Raw genomic sequence first — 20,270 nt, 5'->3', positions numbered from 1 at the left:
CCCAGGTAAAGGGAGGGTGGAAAACCAGCAGTTCTTGGCCCTTGAGGGCTGTATTTGAGGAGCATAATGTGATGTAATTCAGTGATGTGATTAGCACACAGCAGGTGAGGACCTCTGTGCTCTACTCCTCTCCTCTCGCACCTGGCTCCAGGGGTCATACACAGGTCACACACACCGCACACAAACACTCAGTGGCCACTTTATTAGGTAGACCTGTACATCAGCTTGTTAATGCGAATATCTAATCAGCCAATCATGTGCCAGCAGCTAAATGCATAAAAGCATGTGGATGTGGTCAAGAGGTTCAGCTGTTTTTCAGACCAAATGTCAGAATGGGGAAGAAATGTGAACTAGGAGACCATGGAATGATTGTGGGTACCAAACAGGGTGGTTTGAGTGTCACAGAAACTGTTGATCTCCTGGGATTTTCACACTGTCTCTAGAGATTACAGAGAAAGGTGCGAAAAACAAAAAACATCCAGGGAGCAGCAGTTCTGCGGGCAAAAACAGGTTCTTAAGAGGTCAGGAGAGAATGGCTAGACCGCACAAAGCTGAAAGGAAGGTGACAGTAACGCAAATACCCACGCATTACAACAGTGGTATGCAGAAGAGCATCTCTGAACACATGTCAAACCTCTAAGTGGATAGGCTACAGCAGCAGAAGACCTAATAAGTCTAAAAAATATGTCTAATAAATACTTAATAAAGTGCTCACTGAGTGTATATTGAGTACACTGGTTGAGAAGGTCATCAAAGTGGAAAGTTTTCTTAAAAGAAGTGAAGTTAAAATCCCTGGATGACATGCATGCCTTTCCAGGGTTTCACTGTGCGTGGGCATGCCCGAAACTGCACCGTCCTCAGAAGTGTCGCAAGACATCCGCTGTTAAGAGCTCACACCTCTTCCTCTCTCTCCCTTCTCCCTCTCTCTCTCCTCCTCTCCCCTCTCTCTCCTTCTCTCCTCCTCTCCCCTCTCTCTCCTTCTCTCCTCCTCTCCCCTCTCTCTCTCCTTCTCTCCTCCTCTCTCTCTCCCTCTCTCCCCCTCTCTCTCCTTCTCTCTCTCTCCCTCTATGATCTGTCAGACTGAGATGGGATAGGGACACAAAGATGGCCCTGTCTCGTCTCTCAGCGGCAAGGAAAAACTCCCTGGCTAACAGGAAGAAACCTTGAGCAGAACCTGACTCAGTAGTTTCAAGATGGTTGAAAGATGGTTTTTGAGATGAGTAATTAAAAAGTTGAAGCAGAGATGAGGTAGAAGGATGGCAGGAACACCAACGGGTGGCACAGTCAGGCAAGAGGACAGGCTTGGTGCTGCATAAGAATGGCTACATCAATGGCTCCCTAAAAGTTATTTTAGCCACAAACGCACCGCACAACACTCGCAATCTGCAAACCTCGTCCTCTCCAGTGATACCAGTGAAATGACAAATCACCAGTAATAATCTTTTCATACTACCAACAAATCACATTTGTAGGACGTTGATTGATTGGGAATTTTAAACAAAGATTCAGGATGGAAAATGACCTCATCCTGCCAAACCTGCATTATAGAGCCACAGTCTATAGAGCCCTCTGTCTCCACCCCCGTGTTCCCTCTTCCTGTTCCCTTTGTTGGTGAATCTAAACGGAGTGGGTATCAGCAAGTATGATCCGTCCAAACAGAGTTCAAATGAGAAAATCTTCAGTGTATATCTCAACTGTACATCCACAATGCTAAGTGAGTAATAATATTGTAGGAAAAATGTAGTTTAGAAATGTTGTTCATTGAATGCCCTTCATGCTTTTTTTATTTACATTTTTTAAATTCTTTATTAAGATTTGGATTACATTGGGAAACAGGATATAAGCATCACAGCTCACACATAAAAAACTATGAATGGAAAAAACATGCCTTTAACATACGGGCTAGGAGATTAGATTTAGATTATAGCGAGTTTGTTCCAGATGGAACAGGTTTTTCTGGCTTTACGATCAGCATTAATACTATACTATCCAAATACTATATGCTGAAAGTGACTCTAAAAATTATGGTTTTGGGTCAGAGAATTTACTGGTGTGTGTGGGATATTTGCCAAGAAATAAATATACAAGATTAATAAAATATACGTTCTCCTTATCTGTAAGGTCATCCTTCGTTACCCTAAACAATAGATGCATCTCTTTGATATTAATGTACTGTATGTTAAAGAGCAACACTGTAAAAATTAAGGCATTAACAGGCTAGTTGAAGAGACAATTCTGAACTATAAAGTAATGTAATGTAATTCCAGGCTGTGGGCTCAGTCTTTCTCAGAATTCCAGGCAGGGAGTGGCCTTCCTTTTGTCTCGGAAAGGGTGCCTTTGTTACTGCACCGTTTCCCATGAACATGAAGACAAATAAATTATTATGAAACGACATGCTGTGTGTGTGTGTGTGTGTGTGTGTGTGTGTGTATAAATAACTCCCTGCTAAGATTATGGAATGTGTGAGAGGAAGTGACTCAGTGCAGGGGGAAGTGGGGGTTCCTCTTTATGACATCATCGCTGCCTTCATGCTTCTGAGCTCCTGTGATGCTGCCCTCCATGTTGTGAAACTGAAGATCTTCCTCGCAATGTGCTTAGCAGTAGTCCACAGCACACTGTACATGCAACGTAGGTAGGGTATAGTATGGAGTACAGAGTGTATAGATAGATAGATAGATAGATAGATAGATAGATAGATAGATAGATAGATAGATAGATAGATAGATAAATAGATACTTTATTCATCCTGAGGGAAATTTTAGTATGGAGTACAGTGTAGTGCAGCATGAAAGTGTTTCACGGAGTAAGGGATGAGATTATGTGTGTGCCCTGGTGTAAAATTCAGTTATGACCAGCTTGAAATACCAGCTGCCAGCTGTTTCAAAACCTAGCTTGAGCTGGTCAAACCATGTTGAGTGTGGAGCTGGTCTGAACTGGTCAACCAGCTACCAATTTTTTCAGCAAGGTAGAGTACAGGTAGATACAATTGAGTAAAGTTGGAGTTGTAAGGGTAGGGTCCATCATGTGGAGTATGGATAGCGCTGTATTAAGACATGCTTCTTCAGTATGAAACTCATCAAGCCAAGCCATACATTCAGCTCATTACTACTTCTACTAGCAGTGGTCTGGAGTGAGTGACTCTCTCTCCCTCTCTCTCTTTCTATCTCTCTCTCTTTCTCCCTCTCTCTCTCTCTTTCTATCGCTCTCTCTTTCTCTCTATCTCTCTCCCTCTCTTCCTCTTTCTCTCTCTCTCTCCCTCACTCTCTCTCCCTCACTTTCTCTCACTTAGCAATGTCCAAGCTGTTCTTCTTTTACCATTGTAGCAGTTCCATTTAATTTAGAGCTAATGAGTCAAAGAATATAAATATGAGCTGTGTGATATGAGTTGTGTGATATGGCCTGTGTGATATGAGATATGTGCATGTGTGTGTGTGCATGTGTGTATGTGCACAAATTCAGAGATATGAAATCTTTATGCAAATAACTTTGACAATAATATACAGCAGCTGTGCCATTGAACGCATTTGCATATTTGTTTAAGGGTATTTCCGTACTGTAAAATAATGACAAACATTGCATGAATGTACAGCTGCTTGTGTTATCACACCGGTGACACAGGGCAACTAACTTACAGCAGACAGTGCAATGATGAAGCGCAGTGTATGTGCTTGCAGCAGGGGCGTCTGAAAAGGGCCGTGTGGGTGCAGCATTTTGTTTTGCTCACGTGTCTCTCTTAAGAATATGGAAAAGTCCTGCTTGGTTTCGGGGCTGCTGAGGGCGGGGGACGGGGGGGGGGGGGGGGGGGGGGATAGCCGAAACCAGCTGTGAGCTCAGGCGTGGCAACCACAGTCTCACTTCCTGTCAACCGCAGTGTCACTTCCTGTCATCCACAGTGCGTGTGTCCGGTGCCGTCCCATCCTGCCTCTGCTCTCCTGCCTGTCTGTGTGCAGCCCTGCTCTCCTGCCTGTCTGTGTGCAGCCCTGCTCCCCTGCCTGTCTGTGTGCAGCCCTGCTCTCCTGCCTGTCTGTGTGCAGCCCTGCTCTCCTGCCTGTCTGTGTGCAGCCCTGCTCTCCTGCCTGTCTGTGTGCAGCCCTGCTCTCCTGCCTGTCTGTGTGCAGCCCTGCTCCAGCTCTCCTGCTTGTCTGTGTGCAGCCCTGCCCTCCTGCCTGTCTGTGTGCAGCCCTGCTCTCCTGCCTGTCTGTGTGCAGCCCTGCTCCAGCTCTCCTGCCTGTCTGTGTGCAGCCCTGCTCTCCTGCCTGTCTGTGTGCAGCCCTGCTCTCCTGCCTGTCTGTGTGCAGCCCTGCTCCCGCTCTCCTGCCTGTCTGTGTGCAGCCCTGCTCTCCTGCCTGTCTGTGTGCAGCCCTGCTCTCCTGCCTGTCTGTGTGCAGCCCAGCTCTCCTGCCTGTCTGTGTGCAGCCCTGCTCTCCTGCCTGTCTGTGTGCAGCCCTGCTCTCCTGCCTGTCTGTGTGCAGCCCTGCTCTCCTGCCTGTCTGTGTGCAGCCCTGCTCTCCTGCATGTCTGTGTGCAGCCCTGCTCTCCTGCCTGTCTGTGTGCAGCCCTGCTCCAGCTCTCCTGCCTGTCTGTGTGCAGCCCTGCTCTCCTGCCTGTCTGTGTGCAGCCCTGCTCTCCTGCCTGTCTGTGTGCAGCCCTGCTCTCCTGCCTGTCTGTGTGCAGCCCTGCTCTCCTGCCTGTCTGTGTGCAGCCCTGCTCTCCTGCATGTCTGTGTGCAGCCCTGCTCTCCTGCCTGTCTGTGTGCAGCCCTGCTCCAGCTCTCCTGCCTGTCTGTGTGCAGCCCTGCTCTCCTGCATGTCTGTGTGCAGCCCTGCTCTCCTGCCTGTCTGTGTGCAGCCCTGCTCCAGCTCTCCTGTCTGTCTGTGTGCAGCCCTGCTCTCCTGCCTGTCTGTGTGCAGCCCTGCTCTCCTCCCTGTCTGTGTGCAGCCCTGCTCTCCTGCCTGTCTGTGTGCAGCCCTGCTTCTGTTCTCCTGCATGTCTGTGTGCAGCCCTGCTCTCCTGCCTGTCTGTGTGCAGCCCTGCTCCTGCTCTCCTGCCTGTCTGTGTGCAGCCCTGCTTCTGTTCTCCTGCATGTCTGTGTGCAGCCCTGCTCTCCTGCCTGTCTGTGTGCAGCCCTGCTCCTGCTCTCCTGCCTGTCTGTGTGCAGCCCTGTTCTCCTGCATGTCTGTGTGCAGCCCTGCTCCAGCTCTCCTGCCTGTCTGTGTGCAGCCCTGTTCTCCTGCCTGTCTGTGTGCAGCCCTGCTTCTGTTCTCCTGCCTGTCTGTGTGCAGCCCTGCTCTCCTGCATGTCTGTGTGCAGCCCTGCTCTCCTGCATGTCTGTGTGCAGCCCTGCTCCAGCTCTCCTGCATGTCTGTGTGCCGCCCTGCTCCAGCTCTCCTGCATGTCTGTGTGCCGCCCTGCTCCAGCTCTCCTGCATGTCTGTGTGCCGCCCTGCTCCAGCTCTCCTGCCTGTCTGTGTGCAGCCCTGCTCCAGCTCTCCTGCATGTCTGTGTGCAGCCCTGCTCCAGCTCTCCTGCCTGTCTGTGTGCAGCCCTGCTCTCCTGCCTGTCTGTGTGCAGCCCTGCTCTCCTGCATGTCTGTGTGCCGCCCTGTTCTCCTGCATGTCTGTGTGCAGCCCTGCTCTCCTGCCTGTCTGTGTGCAGCCCTGCTCTCCTGCATGTCTGTGTGCAGCCCTGCTCTCCTGCATGTCTGTGTGCAGCCCTGCTCTCCTGCATGTCTGTGTGCAGCCCTGCTCTCCTGCCTGTCTGTGTGCAGCCCTGCTCTCCTGCCTGTCTGTGTGCAGCCCTGCTCTCCTGCATGTCTGTGTGCCGCCCTGCTCCTGCTCTCCTGCATGTCTGTGTGCAGCCCTGCTCTCCTGCCTGTCTGTGTGCAGCCCTGCTCCAGCTCTCCTGCATGTCTGTGTGCAGCCCTGCTCCAGCTCTCCTGCATGTCTGTGTGCCGCCCTGCTCCTGCTCTCCTGCATGTCTGTGTGCAGCCCTGCTCTCCTGCCTGTCTGTGTGCAGCCCTGCTCCAGCTCTCCTGCATGTCTGTGTGCAGCCCTGCTCCAGCTCTCCTGCATGTCTGTGTGCAGCCCTGCTCCAGCTCTCCTGCATGTCTGTGTGCAGCCCTGTTCTCCTGCATGTCTGTGTGCAGCCCTGCTCCTGTTCTCCTGCATGTCTGTGTGCAGCCCTGCTCCAGCTCTCCTGCATGTCTGTGTGCCGCCCTGCTCTCCTGCATGTCTACTCCTCCTTGTCCACGCCCTGCGCCAGCCCTTTGGTCCTTGCTCTCCGGTCCTGCTGACTGATTTCCAGGTTCTGACTCCTCCCTGTTCCTGGACTTCACCCTACCCTCTCTTCGTATTGTTCTGTTTGCTTGGACCTTCACCAATGCCTGGACTTGGTTACGATTCTGCCTGACCTGCATTATTCTGTTTACTAGAGATTTTGACCTGTTTCTGTGAACCTCGAAGCAAGCCGGTTCCCCGTCACCACAGTCTCACTTCCTGTCAAACCCCTGCTCTGACTGGACCAGAACCCGCTGAGATGGGCTGTTTAACACAATAAGGTTACAGTAGTTAACACTGATGTAGTTGTTAACTAACTGATTACTGAGAAGTTAATCTGCACAGCTTTGTTTATGTATCTGTGCATCATTAACTCCTGTTAACAACTACATTCACATTGGAATGAAATTAAGAAATAAGTTAAAACTTGTTAATGGTTAACTAATTATGAGTTTATCCAATGGTTTGCTAATGTATAAATAAACATTTAATTAGTGCCGAATCACGCACCCTTATTAGTGCTAAAATCAATCCATCCATCCATTATCTGAACCCGCTTATCCTGAACAGGGTCGCAAGGGGGCTGGAGCCTATCCCAGTGTAACAGGTGAGAAATTGCCTGAGTCCGAGGTGGGATTTGAACCCCGGCCTCTCACTTGTCCAAATATTTGTTGAACGAACGCGTTACCAGTCAGCTAAAGACGAACTCGCCTCTAGCCAAGGGCAACAACGTTCTTTTTTAATTTGGGGATTACATCATCGGGGAGTGTTGTCGCGATAACCTGCTACCAGCCTTCACTTTCACCGCACCATCCGTGCTTACTAGCGAACTAGCCGAGCTAACCACACTACACCAGCATACATTGGGTGAAAGGCAGGAATACACCCTGGACAGGTCGTCAGTCCATCACAGGGCACACACCATTCACTCACACACTCATACCTACGGGCAATTTAGACTCTCCAATCAGCCTAACCTGCATGTCTTTGGACTGTGGGAGGAAACCGGAGTACCCGGAGGAAACCCACACGAACACGGGGAGAACAAGCAAACTCCACACAGAGAGGCCCGGCCGACCGGGATTCTAACCCAGGACCTCCTTGCTGTGAGGCGGCAGTGCTACCCACTGCACCATCCGTGCCACCCTAGTGCTAAATCATGCACCCTTATTAGTGCTAAATCCTGCTCCTTTACTGTAAAGTATGACTGTTCTCTCCATTGGCTACCCATTCATTTCACTTGGACTTCAAAATACTAGTCCTTAGTGAGTTGGCAAGTTGCCTTTCTCCTATCAAGCCCCTCTGCTGTGGAAAGGCCTGAGATTTACCACTGATAATTGGGGATAAATCCGGGCTCAAAACCTACCTGCACAGCAAATGTTTTAATGCAGGGACATGGCTGGCCTGTAGAGTCGCTGGTGGACTATACCTCTTTAGTTAGTCCTACAGTTTAGTGGTGTGTCGCACACAGATGCAAACTCTGCATGTGTTTATACTGGGTTTTCATGGTGCTGTTGACACAGCAGGGTAAAATTCAACCGAGTCACTGCAGGCAAATCTAGGGCCACGGAAAGCAGAAGTGTGCAGTCAGGACTTTCTTACTTTAAAAAAAAAGCCTGGAGCTCTCGTTTGGTGTTTCACAATCAGTTTCTCCCAGGAGAAACCCAGTGGTGTGGGTTTCCCATGATTGCACAAGGGCCCAGTCCTCACACACAGCACTCAAGAGGACAGAGAGGCTACAACATGTGCTCCTACAGCCAGAGCACAACATCCTTTTCAGCTGAGAGGTTACGGATGTGTTGTTTTTAGGATTACGATTTAGTGTTAGTGTGCTAATTACACCATAAGGAAGTCTTATTCAGGACTACAGTGAATTGTGAGTCATTTCCTCTGTGAACCATACTGGCGGACAGAGCCATGAACAAATATAGACAAGACAAAAGCACGGGCATAGTTTCCTTAATTTTTATTCATTTAATAACAGTTTTATAAAGAAGTAAGACTGTAATTCAAAATCATAATCATACAATTAACTCCAGAAGTGAAGATGAATCAGACCGTGTAGCCATGGCGATGGCGTCCATCTTGACTGACCACAGAGTGTATCTGTGGGGTTTCCACGGAGATGCGCGCTTCCCAACACTGAGCAAGACGCACTCACCTAAAACTGTACCTCATATATACACACACAGGTACAGCTAAACACATGCAAACAACTTTATAACAGAGCAAGACGCTTTCACCTAAAACTGTACCTCATATATACACACACAGGTACAGCTAAACACATGAAAATAACTTTATAACAGAGCAAGATGCTTTCACCTAAAACTGTACCTCATATATACACACAGGTACAGCTAAACACATGAAAATAACTTTATAACAAAGCTAAAAGAACAAAATGAGAGTATACATTGTATATACAGTATGCACTGCAAAAACTTAAAACAAGTTTTTAAATCTTGTAATGAGACCTGAAATCGTATTGTTCCCTCACAATTACAAAATATTAGCTTGATTTAGCTAACCGTTTGCTTGACCAGTGAAATTTTCTTTCCTGATTGGTAAATCTTGGTATGAGTCAAACCGTCTCACCTGATTGGCTATACTTTTGTCTTATTTAACAAAAAAAGTAAGAGAAAGATTTAAAGTATATAAGACTCAAATATTTGTTACAATTTACTCTTTTTTTTTTTTTTTTGGTTTCTTTGCAGTGTGAAATTTATTTATGTATTTCCTGTGGATTCTCCCCAGGGTTCTGCTCACGCTTCCACACTTCCTGGACAGGTTGTTGTCCTGACATGGCCAGACCGTGTGGCACAGAAACGTGACTCTTACGCACCCCACCCACCAACCCTGTGGCCGATGTTCCCAAAAAAAACAAATTTTACTTCCTCCTCTGGAGTTTAATCAGCAACCTGAACTCTGTTTGCCACCATACCACAGCCCCTAGCAACAGGCAGGCTGGGGAATCATGCGCTGTGATTGGCTGCAGCCTTATCGGCCGGGCTAGGCTACAGTTTGATCAACTTCCCAACAACAATGACACTGCAGTCTGTGTAGTCAGGTTTCTGTTCTGTTCTAACTGAACACATGCAAATATGACACCTGTGACACCTGATCTCTTCATGATACTTATCAGATACTTATCAACTCAAATATTTATCAACTGCTTTACCCGATAATACACAGCGACTTGTACATTTGCCCTGTGCGTGTCTGAATGAGGCTCTAAAGCCCATTGGCACTGCACAACGATAAGATTGAAAGCTACTGCTAATGCAGAGGTATCCCAATTGGTTAATTATTTTACAGAAGTGTGTTTACAACTTTGAGGCCAAAGGTATCAGTCAGGGTATTATATAAAATAAAGCCCTGTCAGCCCAACCCCCCCCCCCCCCCCCACCCATAAGTCCCACTACACTGTAGTGAACATTGAGATTTTGTTTCATAGAAACAACTGCCATTTGCCTCATACCGGCAAATGAGTATTTACAAAAGATCTGACTGCCTAACTGACAGTGGGTCTAAACGGTCGCGCTGCGGGCCTCAGAACGGGCCGGACCGGGCTTGCCCTCCTCTTCCCTTCAGGATACGCCGCACCTGCAGTCACAAAGAGTTACACTGAGTGAGTCACAAAGAGTTACACCGAGTGAGTCACAAAGAGTTACACCGAGTGAGTCACAAAGAGTTACACCGAGTGAGTCACAAAGAGTTACACTGAGTGAGTCACAAAGAGTTACACTGAGTGAGTGACAAAGAGTTACACCGAGTGAGTTACAAAGAGTTACACTGAGTGAGTCACAAAGAGTTACACTGAGTGAGTCACAAAGAGTTACACTGAGTGAGTCACAAAGAGTTACACCGAGTGAGTGACAAAGAGTTACACTGAGTGAGTGACAAAGAGTTACACTGAGTGAGTGACAAAGAGTTACACCGAGTGAGTCACAAAGAGTTACACCGAGTGAGTCACAAAGAGTTACACTGAGTGAGTGACAAAGAGTTACACTGAGTGTAGAGAGAGTGTTGGGTCAGAGGGCTGAGTGTTGGGTCAGAGGGCTGGGTGTTGGGTCAGAGGAGGGCTGGGTGTTAGGTCAGAGGGCTGGGTGTTGGGTCAGAGGAGGGCTGGGTGTTAGGTCAGAGGGCTGTGTGTTGGGTCAAAGGGCAGGGTGTTGGGTCAGAGGGCTGGGTGTTGGGTGAGAGGGCTGGATGTTGGGTCAGAGGGCTGAGTGTTGGGTCAGAGGGCTGGATGTTGGGTCAGAGGGCTGAGTGTTGGGTCAGAGGGCTGGGTGTTGGGTCAGAGGAGGGCTGAGTGTTGGGTCAGAGGGCTGGGTGTTGGGTCAGAGGGCTGTGTGTTGGGTCAGAGGGCTGGGTGTTGGGTCAGAGGAGGGCTGGGTGTTGGGTCAGAGGGCTGTGCGTTGGGTCAAAGGGCAGGGTGTTGGGTCAGAGGGCTGTGTGTTGGGTCAGAGGGCTGGGTGTTGGGTCAGAGGGCTGGGTGTTGGGTCAGAGGGCTGGGTGTTGGGTCAGAGGAGGGCTGGGTGTTAGGTCAGAGGGCTGTGTGTTGGGTCAGAGGAGGGCTGGGTGTTAGGTCAGAGGGCTGGGTGTTGGGTCAGAGGAGGGCTGGGTGTTGGGTCAGAGGGCTGGGTGTTGGGTCAGAGGAGGGCTGGGTGTTGGGTCAGAGGAGGGCCGGGGCTCACCAGCTCCCCCATGGGTCCCTCAGGCACCAGCTGGGCGGGCTGCTCGTTCTCCAGGTTCTTGATGCTGGGGTCGGCCCCGCGGCGCATCAGCAGCCTCACGGCGTCGGCCTGGGCCACGCGTCCCTGCAGGCCGCTCACCAGGTGCAGGGCCGTGTTCCCGCTGTACGCCTGCGCACGGGGGGGGGGGGGGTCAGTACCACGGCAGTGCCCTTTCCCACAATCCTACATTACTGCTATAGTTCATTAGACTAAGCAGGGGCCCCAACGGTCACTGGTCTTATTGTGGCGACACTGGGGCTTGAACCAGCAACCTGCCAACATCTTAGGCACAGGCAAGCATCTTAGGCTCTAGGTTATGGGCCAACCGTGTCCCCCGCTCTGGGCCCTGGCAGCCCTGCTCCCCCGGGGTCACGCCCACGCGTTCCCCTCATCCTGCAGCTGCATCCTGCCCCTCTGCACACTTTACATGCCTTCATGTGGACTTTCCACGTTAATCTCAACCTATCGGCTTTGATCAGCAGAGAGAGGGTTCCCCCCGATAGCTGGCTTCCTCCCCAGATTTCTTCCTGTTGGGAACTTTTTTCTCACCGCTGTTTGAGGGTTTTTCTCCCCACTAGGGAGTTTTTTTTACTTCTCTCTGTGGGCTCGGCAGGTATTTCCTCTTTTTCCTGCATTACTCTGTACAGCGTCGTTGTGACAGTCTTCAGAGAAGCTATACAAATAATACAAATAAAACTGAATTGAAATCACGGGCGAGGTTGCGGGTGTGAACGACGTTTTGACCAGCTCTGGCCTTCCGAGCAGAAACAGCCTGCACTGAGCCTTGTTGTTGTCGTGGTGACCAAGGGTGGTGGTTTACCTTGGCGTTAACGACGGCCAGCGAATCGGGCTGGTCCAGGAAGAGACGCAAGAGCTCCACATTGGCTTCCTCTGCGGCCATGTGCAGTGAGGTGCGCCCGCTTTTATGGTCCTAAGGGAAACAAGGAACCAATCCCACCACAGTGAAATAAACAATTAGGCCAGTGTGTCCAATTGCACTTTGTATTTGTGCACATTTGAGTGCTATGTGCCACCCAGTACTACGTCCACTGCAAAAAAGAACAAGCATTTTATTCTTGCAATAAGACTGAAGATCTTTGCTCCCTCAAGTCGAAATTATTGGCTTGCTTTAAGTTACTCTTTGCTTGACAAGTGAAATCTTAACTCGGCCATCATTGGCAAATGGGTCTTGAAATTAGTCAAACCACCTTAGCTCATTGGCAATATTTTGGTCTTATTTATCAAAAAAGTAAAGGACATAAGATTTTAAGTCCTAATATAAGATGAAAATACTTGTTGAGATGGACTTTTGGTTTTCATAGTGTACTTGGTCCATTACATTACAGTTATTCAGCTGACAGTTTTATCCAAAGCAAGAGTTGGTTAGACAAAGCAGGGGCCAATCCCCCCTGAAGCAATGTGGAGTTAAGGGCTCAAGGGCCCAACAGCTGCACTGATCTTATTGTGGCTATACTGGGGCCTGAACCACAAACCTTCCAGGTCCCAGTCAAGTAACTTAGCCACTAGGCTACATGCTGCCCCAGTCATGGACCTTAGCCGCTAGGCTACAGGCTGTCCCAGTCATGGACCTTAGCCGCTAGGCTACAGGCTGTCCCAGTCATGGACCTTAGCCGCTAGGCTACAGGCTGTCCCAGTCATGGACCTTAGCCGCTAGGCTACAGGCTGTCCCAGTCATGGACCTTAGCCGCTAGGCTACAGGCTGTCCCAGTCATGGACCTTAGCCGCTAGGCTACAGGCTGCCCCATGTGACTCCCCACAGACTGACCTTGGTCCTGTAGGAGGCGCCCATCAGCAGCAGCGTGCTCACACACTCCCCCAGAGCCTTCCTGCGCTGCAGCAGCAGCTGCGTGCGGGCGGACTGGGGCGGGGCCACACCCAGCTCCTGCACTGTGGCATTGTGGGATAGCACCGCAGTGTGTAGTGCTGTAAGGCCTAAAGGGGGGGGGGTCACACACATTTTCACTCTTCATTCAGGTCCCCATTTCTAACACACATTATAAGGGCCCAGATACATTTCAGTTGTATTCTGATGTATTGAGTAGCAGAAAGCATACCAGCAGAGATCTAGCAAACAATATGCAGAAAAACTATTTGCATCTGAATTGCTCCAGCAAGAAACATTATGGGCATAAGAAACATCTTCTCCATACAGAGACTGCCTATAATTGAGGAGACCATATTATTGCTCTCCATTTAGCCAAACTTCTAAATATAAAAAGTAGGATCTGACACTTATGACCTAGTTCAGTTATGGCTCATAGTAACAGCTGGTATTTAATTGTTTTGTTAGATACACACAGATACACACACACACACTCAGATACAGCGAGGAACACACAAGCGAATGTAGAGATACACACCCTCGTAGTTCACTGCTTCTATGTGGACCTGCTGTGAGGTGTTCTGCAGGGTTCTATGGATGGCCTGCAAACACACACAGGGCACACACACAGACACACAGAGCACAGGTCAGTGACAGACACTAACACACTTTCCTTCTTATGTTTTCTGTCACTTTTTGAATAGATTCAGTGTCTTCCTTTAATGTAAAGTCTGCTTTGGAGTTGTGGTTGTATGGATGCAAGTAGTGCTCATTTTTGAAAATGGATTTTTGTCTTTATGATTTTAAGGATGGAGTGTTTTAAAATAAATTAGTGATCCTATAAAAGATACTTTCCTATGTAACAATATTCCAGTACAAAAAACCCACCACTCACTAAGAAATAACACACAATATAACACTGGACACAAATATACCATCTGTCACTCACCAATAAACAATACCTTACAAGATACCATTATAAACACTTCTATTACTCTTCTTGGCCTATTACTTTATTTTTACACAAATTACTGTGATTTCCACAATGGCTAACTATGTTTAAATGCTTGTTGTTTAAATGTGTGTGGATATTCACACAAACACACACATTTGGTGCGTATTGACCTTTGTAATATACTGTATATTATGGGTTAAATGTATGAATGGTGTACGATATTTTGCACAGGCAATATCTACATAATGATTATTAATGAGGAAGGCAGTGAGTTCTGAAGAGAATTGAGGTTTAATGGTTGAGAGATTAGCATGCTGTGCGGTGTATGGAACAGGCTCTGCCACATTCTCCCACAGAAAGGGGATTTCTCATCTACTGTCATTTTCTGTAAATGAGACGCTGAGGCTCTTTCACACACGCAGCCTCGCCCTAAATTTACTTCACTGTTTGTGCGTAATTATCAGTGTCGTAACACAACGGTCGGGAATGGTGAATATATGTATTTTGCTCTGCCAAAATCAGTCTCATCGACCCCAATGCTCGTAGGCTACTGAGTTTTATACGGCACTGGATGGCTACGGCTAAATCCATACCTGACCCTTGTGTTATGACAAGTATTGAACAACAAAATGCAATTATCATGTATGTATAATTATACTAGCTAACGTTAGTGCTGTTAAGGCAATTCTGCCTGGCAATGCTGTTATTTTTTCAACGTATGGGCAATTAATAACAACAGTAATATAATGGCAACAGTTTAATATCAAACATTGTATAAAACCTGGTTGGATTGTACCATCTCACAAGCCGAAATGAGGCCGAACTATTTTTTACAACATGGTAGCACACTGGTTGGACAAATATGAAACCCGAGATTCTGATTGGCTGTTGACGGGCGATGCCCGCAGAAAGTTAACCCGCGGGCAACTTTTTTTGACCAACTTTCGTTGTTCAATTGCGCAGTTGCTTAGCTTTATAGAAAATGAATGGACTTCTGGCGAACTGGCCGACTAAATGGCTCATAGTGAGAACACACAGCAACAGTTTAAAAAGGTAATGTATGGCTAACAAAAATGGAACAAGCTCACACCTGGACGCAAGTACAGGGTTCTCACCTGCAGAGTTTGGGCGTGGCCCTTCTCGGCGCACACATGAAGCGGAGAGCGCCCCCAGCAGTCAGTGGTGTTGATCTGCGCCCCCATGTTCAGCAGGTCCTGCACTATCAGGTGCTGATTGGCTGCAATGCTCACCTGCAGGGCAGTCTGGGTAAAGAACAAACCAGGTCACACGGCTGGCTCGGGCAGAACAGTTACCTATGCAGGGTCAGGTTTGTGTGAGGTATGAGTTAGATCAGGGTGTGTGGGGTATGAGTTAGGTCAGGGTGTGTGGGGTATGAGTTAGGTCAGGGTGTGTGGGGTATGAGTTAGATCAGGGTGTGTGGGGTATGAGTTAGGTCAGGGTGTGTGGGGTATGAGTTAGATCAGGGTGTGTGGGGGTATGAGTTAGAGTAGAGTGTGTGGGGTATGAGTTAGATCAGGGTGTGTGGGGTATGAGTTAGGTCAGAGTGTGTGGGGTATGAGTTAGATCAGGGTGTGTGGGGGTATGAGTTAGGTCAGGGTGTGTGGGGTATGAGTTAGATCAGGGTGTGTGGGGTATGAGTTAGGTCAGAGTGTGTGGGGTATGAGTTAGATCAGGGTGTGTGGGGTATGAGTTAGATCAGGGTGTGTGGGGTATGAGTTAGATCAGGGTGTGTGGGGGTATGAGTTAGGTCAGGGTGTGTGGGGTATGAGTTAGATCAGGGTGTGTGGGGTATGAGTTAGGTCAGGGTGTGTGGGGTATGAGTTAGATCAGGGTGTGTGGGGTATGAGTTAGGTCAGAGTGTGTGGGGTATGAGTTAGATCAGGGTGTGTGGGGGTATGAGTTAGGTCAGGGTGTGTGGGGTATGAGTTAGGTCAGGGTGTGTGGGGTATGAGTTAGGTCAGGGTGTGTGGGGGTATGAGTTAGGTCAGGGTGTGTGGGGTATGAGTTAGGTCAGGGTGTGTGGATATAGGCGCTATGTCAGGGTGTTTGGTGGAGATATGAGCCAGGTGTGTTCAGGCAGGGCAGCTCTCTCTCACCTGGCCATTGTGCTCCTTCAGGTCCAGCAGGCCCAGAGCGGCCATCTTGCTGCTCAGCACATAGGACAGAGCCCGTCGACCCTGCGCCACGGCAACATGCAGGAACCTGGCAACCCACAGCAGGAGGGCCACAATGAGGATACAGTCTGTGTGCTTATGTGTGTGTGTGCATGTGCCTGCCTGCCTGTGTGTGTGTGTGTGTGTGTTTGTGTGCTTGTGAGTATGTGTCTGTGTGTGTATGTGTGCATGTGTCTGTCTGAGCATTTCTGTGTATCTGCATCTCTGAGTGTGCCTGTCTGTCTGTCTGTAGATTCTCAGTGTTCTCTGTATATATCACTACTCTGTAGTTATAATGGGTGTGGCCTGAACCTGCAGAGCGGCCTCTGAACTCACGTGTCGCCGTCTTCGTCGCGTGCCGCCAGCTGATTGGGTGAGAGCCCTCTCAGCCTCTCCTCCTCCTGCTCCACCTGCCAATGGAAGAAGGACACGCCCCCGTTGGGGGGCGCGGGGAGAGGGGCCGGGGGCGGACCGCGGGTCACAACCTCCGGCAAGAAGTCGGGGAACGGGGGGCCCAACGGGGGGCCCAACGGGGGGCCCACAAACTGCGATGGGGTGTCCTGCACCTGCACGGTCTTTATGGAAACGGGGGCGCACTGCCTTATCTGCTCAATGATGTCAGAGATGTCCACGCGCAAGTCACAGTCTTGCCCCTCCCCCTTCACATCGGTGCCTGCAGTATCCAGTGAGCAAGGGCTCTGCTATTATATCACACAAAATAGAAACAAAATCCTAATATTACACACAGGATAGCAACATGGTAATCTTATACACAGGATAGCGACATGCTAATATTGCACACAGCATAGTGACATGCTAATATTACACACAGGCTAGCAACACGCTAATATTACACACAGCGTAGCGACATGCTAATATTACACACAGCGTAGCGACATGCTAATATTACACACAGCATAGCGACATGCTAATATTACACACAGCGTAGCGACATGCTAATTTTATACACAGGATAGCAACACGCTAATATTACACACAGGATAGCGACACGCTAATATTACACACAGGATAGCGACATGCTAATATTACACACAGCATAGCGACATGCTAATATTACACACAGCATAGCGACATGCAAATATTACACACAGCGTAGCGACATGCTAATATTACACACAGCGTAGCGACATGCTAATATTACACACAGCGTAGCGACATGCTAATATTACACACAGCGTAGCGACATGCTAATATTATACACAGGATAGCAACACGCTAATATTACACACAGGATAGCGACATGGTAATATTACACACAGCGTAGCTCACTGGAATATGTTCCTAAACGTGCCTGACTGTGTTGTTAAGTTTGCTGAATGTCATGAACAGTTACCTGTGGGCTGCTGTAGAGAGGGGCCGGTCTCTTGCGGCAGATAAGGTCCGGTAGTGCGTGGTTAGCAGGCCGCTTTACGCCAATAAGTGCAGCGGTCAGCGCTATTGAATGTCAACAGAACCGGACATGAGGCTACTTGAACTTAAATGAATGATTATGAACGTATTTACGCAAATAACTGTTCTGGTAGATGGTTGTAATTATAAAACATGTACAGTAGTTATGTTCTTTCAATCATTATGTGTTATTTTACGCTTAGTCATTTAATGTGAGGTAAGATATTCTCATTAATAGTTATAATTAGTTGCCTCGAGTAACTAGCTGCATATATGTCATAGTGATATGTTCATCATTCTTATTTGTATTCTTACTAATTTGTTCCATTATTTTTCATGTAGATATTGGCTACTGTAGCTATTTATAATAATTACAAATCGTGATTAGTATTTGTTAATTAGCTATATTTGCTTTTTTGTGAGAGAAAAAAAGTGAAAATTACCTGGACAATGGTCACGTGTTTCAAAGTTCTCAAAAACCTAAACCAAGACAGAAAGACAAATCCATAAAAAGAGAAAGAAAATAAATAAATTCACAGAATAAACGCAGATTTAATTATTACATCAGGGCATTGTGCTTACCTGATTGTTGTCATTAACCGAGCTCAAGGACACTTGACAACGCTTCTGTAAAATAAGCTCCTTGACAGTGTTCTTCACACGGACGCCGAGATACCGCGGCTGCCTCTCGCTCTCCATACAACCCTCGCCTGTAGGTATGCCTATAGCACGCGTGGGACAACACACTTAAACATGAAATACGTGTATTTTCCTTTCGAGGTCTAATCAGGTTAGTCTGCAGATAAATAGGCTAATGGCCAAGTGAAATACGCACTGAAATAAAACATAGGCTACTCGATACGCCATGACAGGAATATGCAACATATGAGGCTAGATACTTGTACAAATCGTGTATGAAGCTTAAGTTATTGTTAAAACGGCACAGAGATTTCGATATAAACCGCAGAATAAATACATTTGTACTTTTTTTGTATCTTACCACTAATATTGTTCGGATTGTTGCTGGATTCAGTTGGGCTTGTTGCACCGTTCCAAGTACTTCCAGAGTCGGAATTTGGGGACCAGGGATGTGGGTCTACGCTGAAGCCCGCGGGCTCATGCAGCGGGGAAGAGTTGCAGTAGAAAGCCTGGAAATTGAGGGGACTCATCATGACTTCAGACTCCTGGTCCATGACAACGTCTCCCCTGTCAAGGATCATGTTTTATATAGTGGACGTCTCTCCCACGGTTGTGCTCAAATGTCTAGGCAAATCTACGAGCACCCTTATGAGCGCACGTTCGACGCGATGCAGTCAGCTCGAAGTCACTCGCAATGTTAGTGATCTCAGTCTACGTCGTTCTAGCCTATCTACACAAACAGGAAAAGAGAAGTATGCCGTAGCCGTCCCACCATTGGTTGATTCAGACAAGGATGTTCCTCCAAAATTCCAGTAAACCGTTCTCATCGGAAATACCATTTCAATTTTATTTTGGAATATCCACTCTCAGGATAATGGACAGTGTGTTCCCCATACCTTTTATTATAACGTATTCTCAGTTCATTCGCAACACAGCAACGCATTTCTACAGATTAACATTTCCCCGCGCTTTTTCAATTACAACTTGAAAATCGCTAACGTTTCATTTCAGCAGTCAGCCCAACGTTTGCGAGGGGGGTGTAGCCTATTGGCACATTGCTATTAAAACAATTTTTGTCTGCCAAGATCTAGTCTGACCTGAATTGACCAGTTCCCTCTGTTTATGGAATGAATGCACAAACCAGTAATAAACACACGATAACAAGACTAATAATATACTGTGAATTTACATTTTTACTTACATTACTGGACAGGGATACATCACTTTAAATGATTTCTTCATGACTTTCCAAGATGGATGTGAACAGGAGCCATAATTAGCAGCTTCTAATATGCGCCCCAAGATGGCCAAAATGTTTAAACTGTGATATCAACAAGATACACCAACACCTGTTTTTCCTAACTATTTTATATGTGAGAACCCAAATTAGAATGGCCATAAAGGAAAACACCATTTTGGGAAATATACCTTAACCTTAGACAAGATGTTCGATTTATATTTTTGTGCATTCACTGGCTCAATTTCCATGTTAGCATAACATGTTAGCTTAGCATAAAGACTTGAAGCTTATAGGAGTCTACCTCCTTCAAAGTGAAGAAATCCACCTAACAGCTGTCTTATTTACACAAGGTATCATGTGTATTTGAAATACACGTGCAGGGAAAAAAATTGAGATGAGAGACATTGTTTTAGTTAGACAGTTGGAACTATAACTGCTGAACACACATGTATCCTCTTCCGTCTTTCACTGGTTGCTGAGTGCAGTGATCCGAGCACCTTCTGTAGGTAGTTTTAAAAGGTAGAACTTCTCTGAAGACATCTCTCGCTTTTACCTTCTTTCTTTTTTTACATTTCAAATACACATGAAATCCCTTGTGTAATTGTGGCAGTGAATGCACAAAAATGAAAATTAAATTGAACATCTCATATAAGTCTGTGTAAGTCAGAAAAATGTCCCAAGATGTTGGTGTTTTCCTTTAAGTGAACATTCTAATGCTGATGTAACAATCGCTACTGGTGATTCTAGAAAGCAATGTAGTTCCAGATCACTAATCTGGGATTTTGGGGGGAGAAACATTCCAAAAAAACCTACTCTTGAATTGGTTAGAGTGGACATGACTTGGGACATCATAACCTGTTCTCATATTTGTTCGCAGAAATTAATAGCATCTTAGAATGTAACATTAATTAGCCTGCCCCTGTGGCACAGGCAGTGTGCCCTCCCACGTCCTGTCTACCGTATTTTACCTTTAGGCCACGGTACTTCCTCCTGCTC

General features: G+C 47.4%; 1 protein-coding gene across 2 annotated transcripts; it reads right to left on the bottom strand.

The window, feature by feature from the left end:
- Window positions 1-9,711: 9,711 nt before the first annotated feature.
- Window positions 9,712-18,718, bottom strand: LOC133124586 (NF-kappa-B inhibitor zeta-like). Of its 2 annotated transcripts, none has more exons than XM_061235901.1 (12): window positions 18,396-18,718; window positions 17,978-18,117; window positions 17,839-17,875; window positions 17,340-17,440; window positions 16,322-16,686; window positions 15,929-16,034; window positions 14,927-15,073; window positions 13,395-13,458; window positions 12,800-12,966; window positions 11,834-11,944; window positions 10,975-11,142; window positions 9,712-9,880 (listed from the first exon to the last, which is right to left on the bottom strand). In XM_061235901.1, the coding sequence occupies exons 1-12, from the start codon at window positions 18,613-18,615 to the stop codon at window positions 9,827-9,829; spliced, it is 1,680 nt and encodes a 559-aa protein (XP_061091885.1). In that variant the 5' UTR covers window positions 18,616-18,718; the 3' UTR covers window positions 9,712-9,826. The 2 variants fall into 2 exon arrangements, with proteins under 2 accessions (XP_061091885.1, XP_061091886.1); XM_061235902.1 differs by having other exon boundaries at window positions 16,322-16,683.
- Window positions 18,719-20,270: the final 1,552 nt, after the last annotated feature.

This window comes from Conger conger, chromosome 3 (genome assembly GCF_963514075.1).
Source record: "Conger conger chromosome 3, fConCon1.1, whole genome shotgun sequence".
NCBI lineage: Eukaryota > Metazoa > Chordata > Actinopteri > Anguilliformes > Congridae > Conger > Conger conger.
Note: the sequence above shows the minus strand (reverse complement) of the source record. Positions and strands in the feature narration are given on the sequence as shown.

What these genes read in the sequence shown, in the direction of transcription:
- LOC133124586 (XM_061235901.1), bottom strand. Translation starts at nt 18,615, where the DNA reads ATGATCCTTGACAGGGGAGACGTTGTCATGGACCAGGAGTCTGAAGTC. An exon ending in CTCTCTACAGCAGCCCACAG is followed by an intron (nt 16,687 to 17,339) that starts GTAACTGTTCAT and finishes GTGATATAATAG; the next exon opens with CAGAGCCCTTGCTCACTGGA. An exon ending in AGGGACCCATGGGGGAGCTG is followed by an intron (nt 9,881 to 10,974) that starts GTGAGCCCCGGC and finishes TTGTGACTGCAG; the next exon opens with GTGCGGCGTATCCTGAAGGG.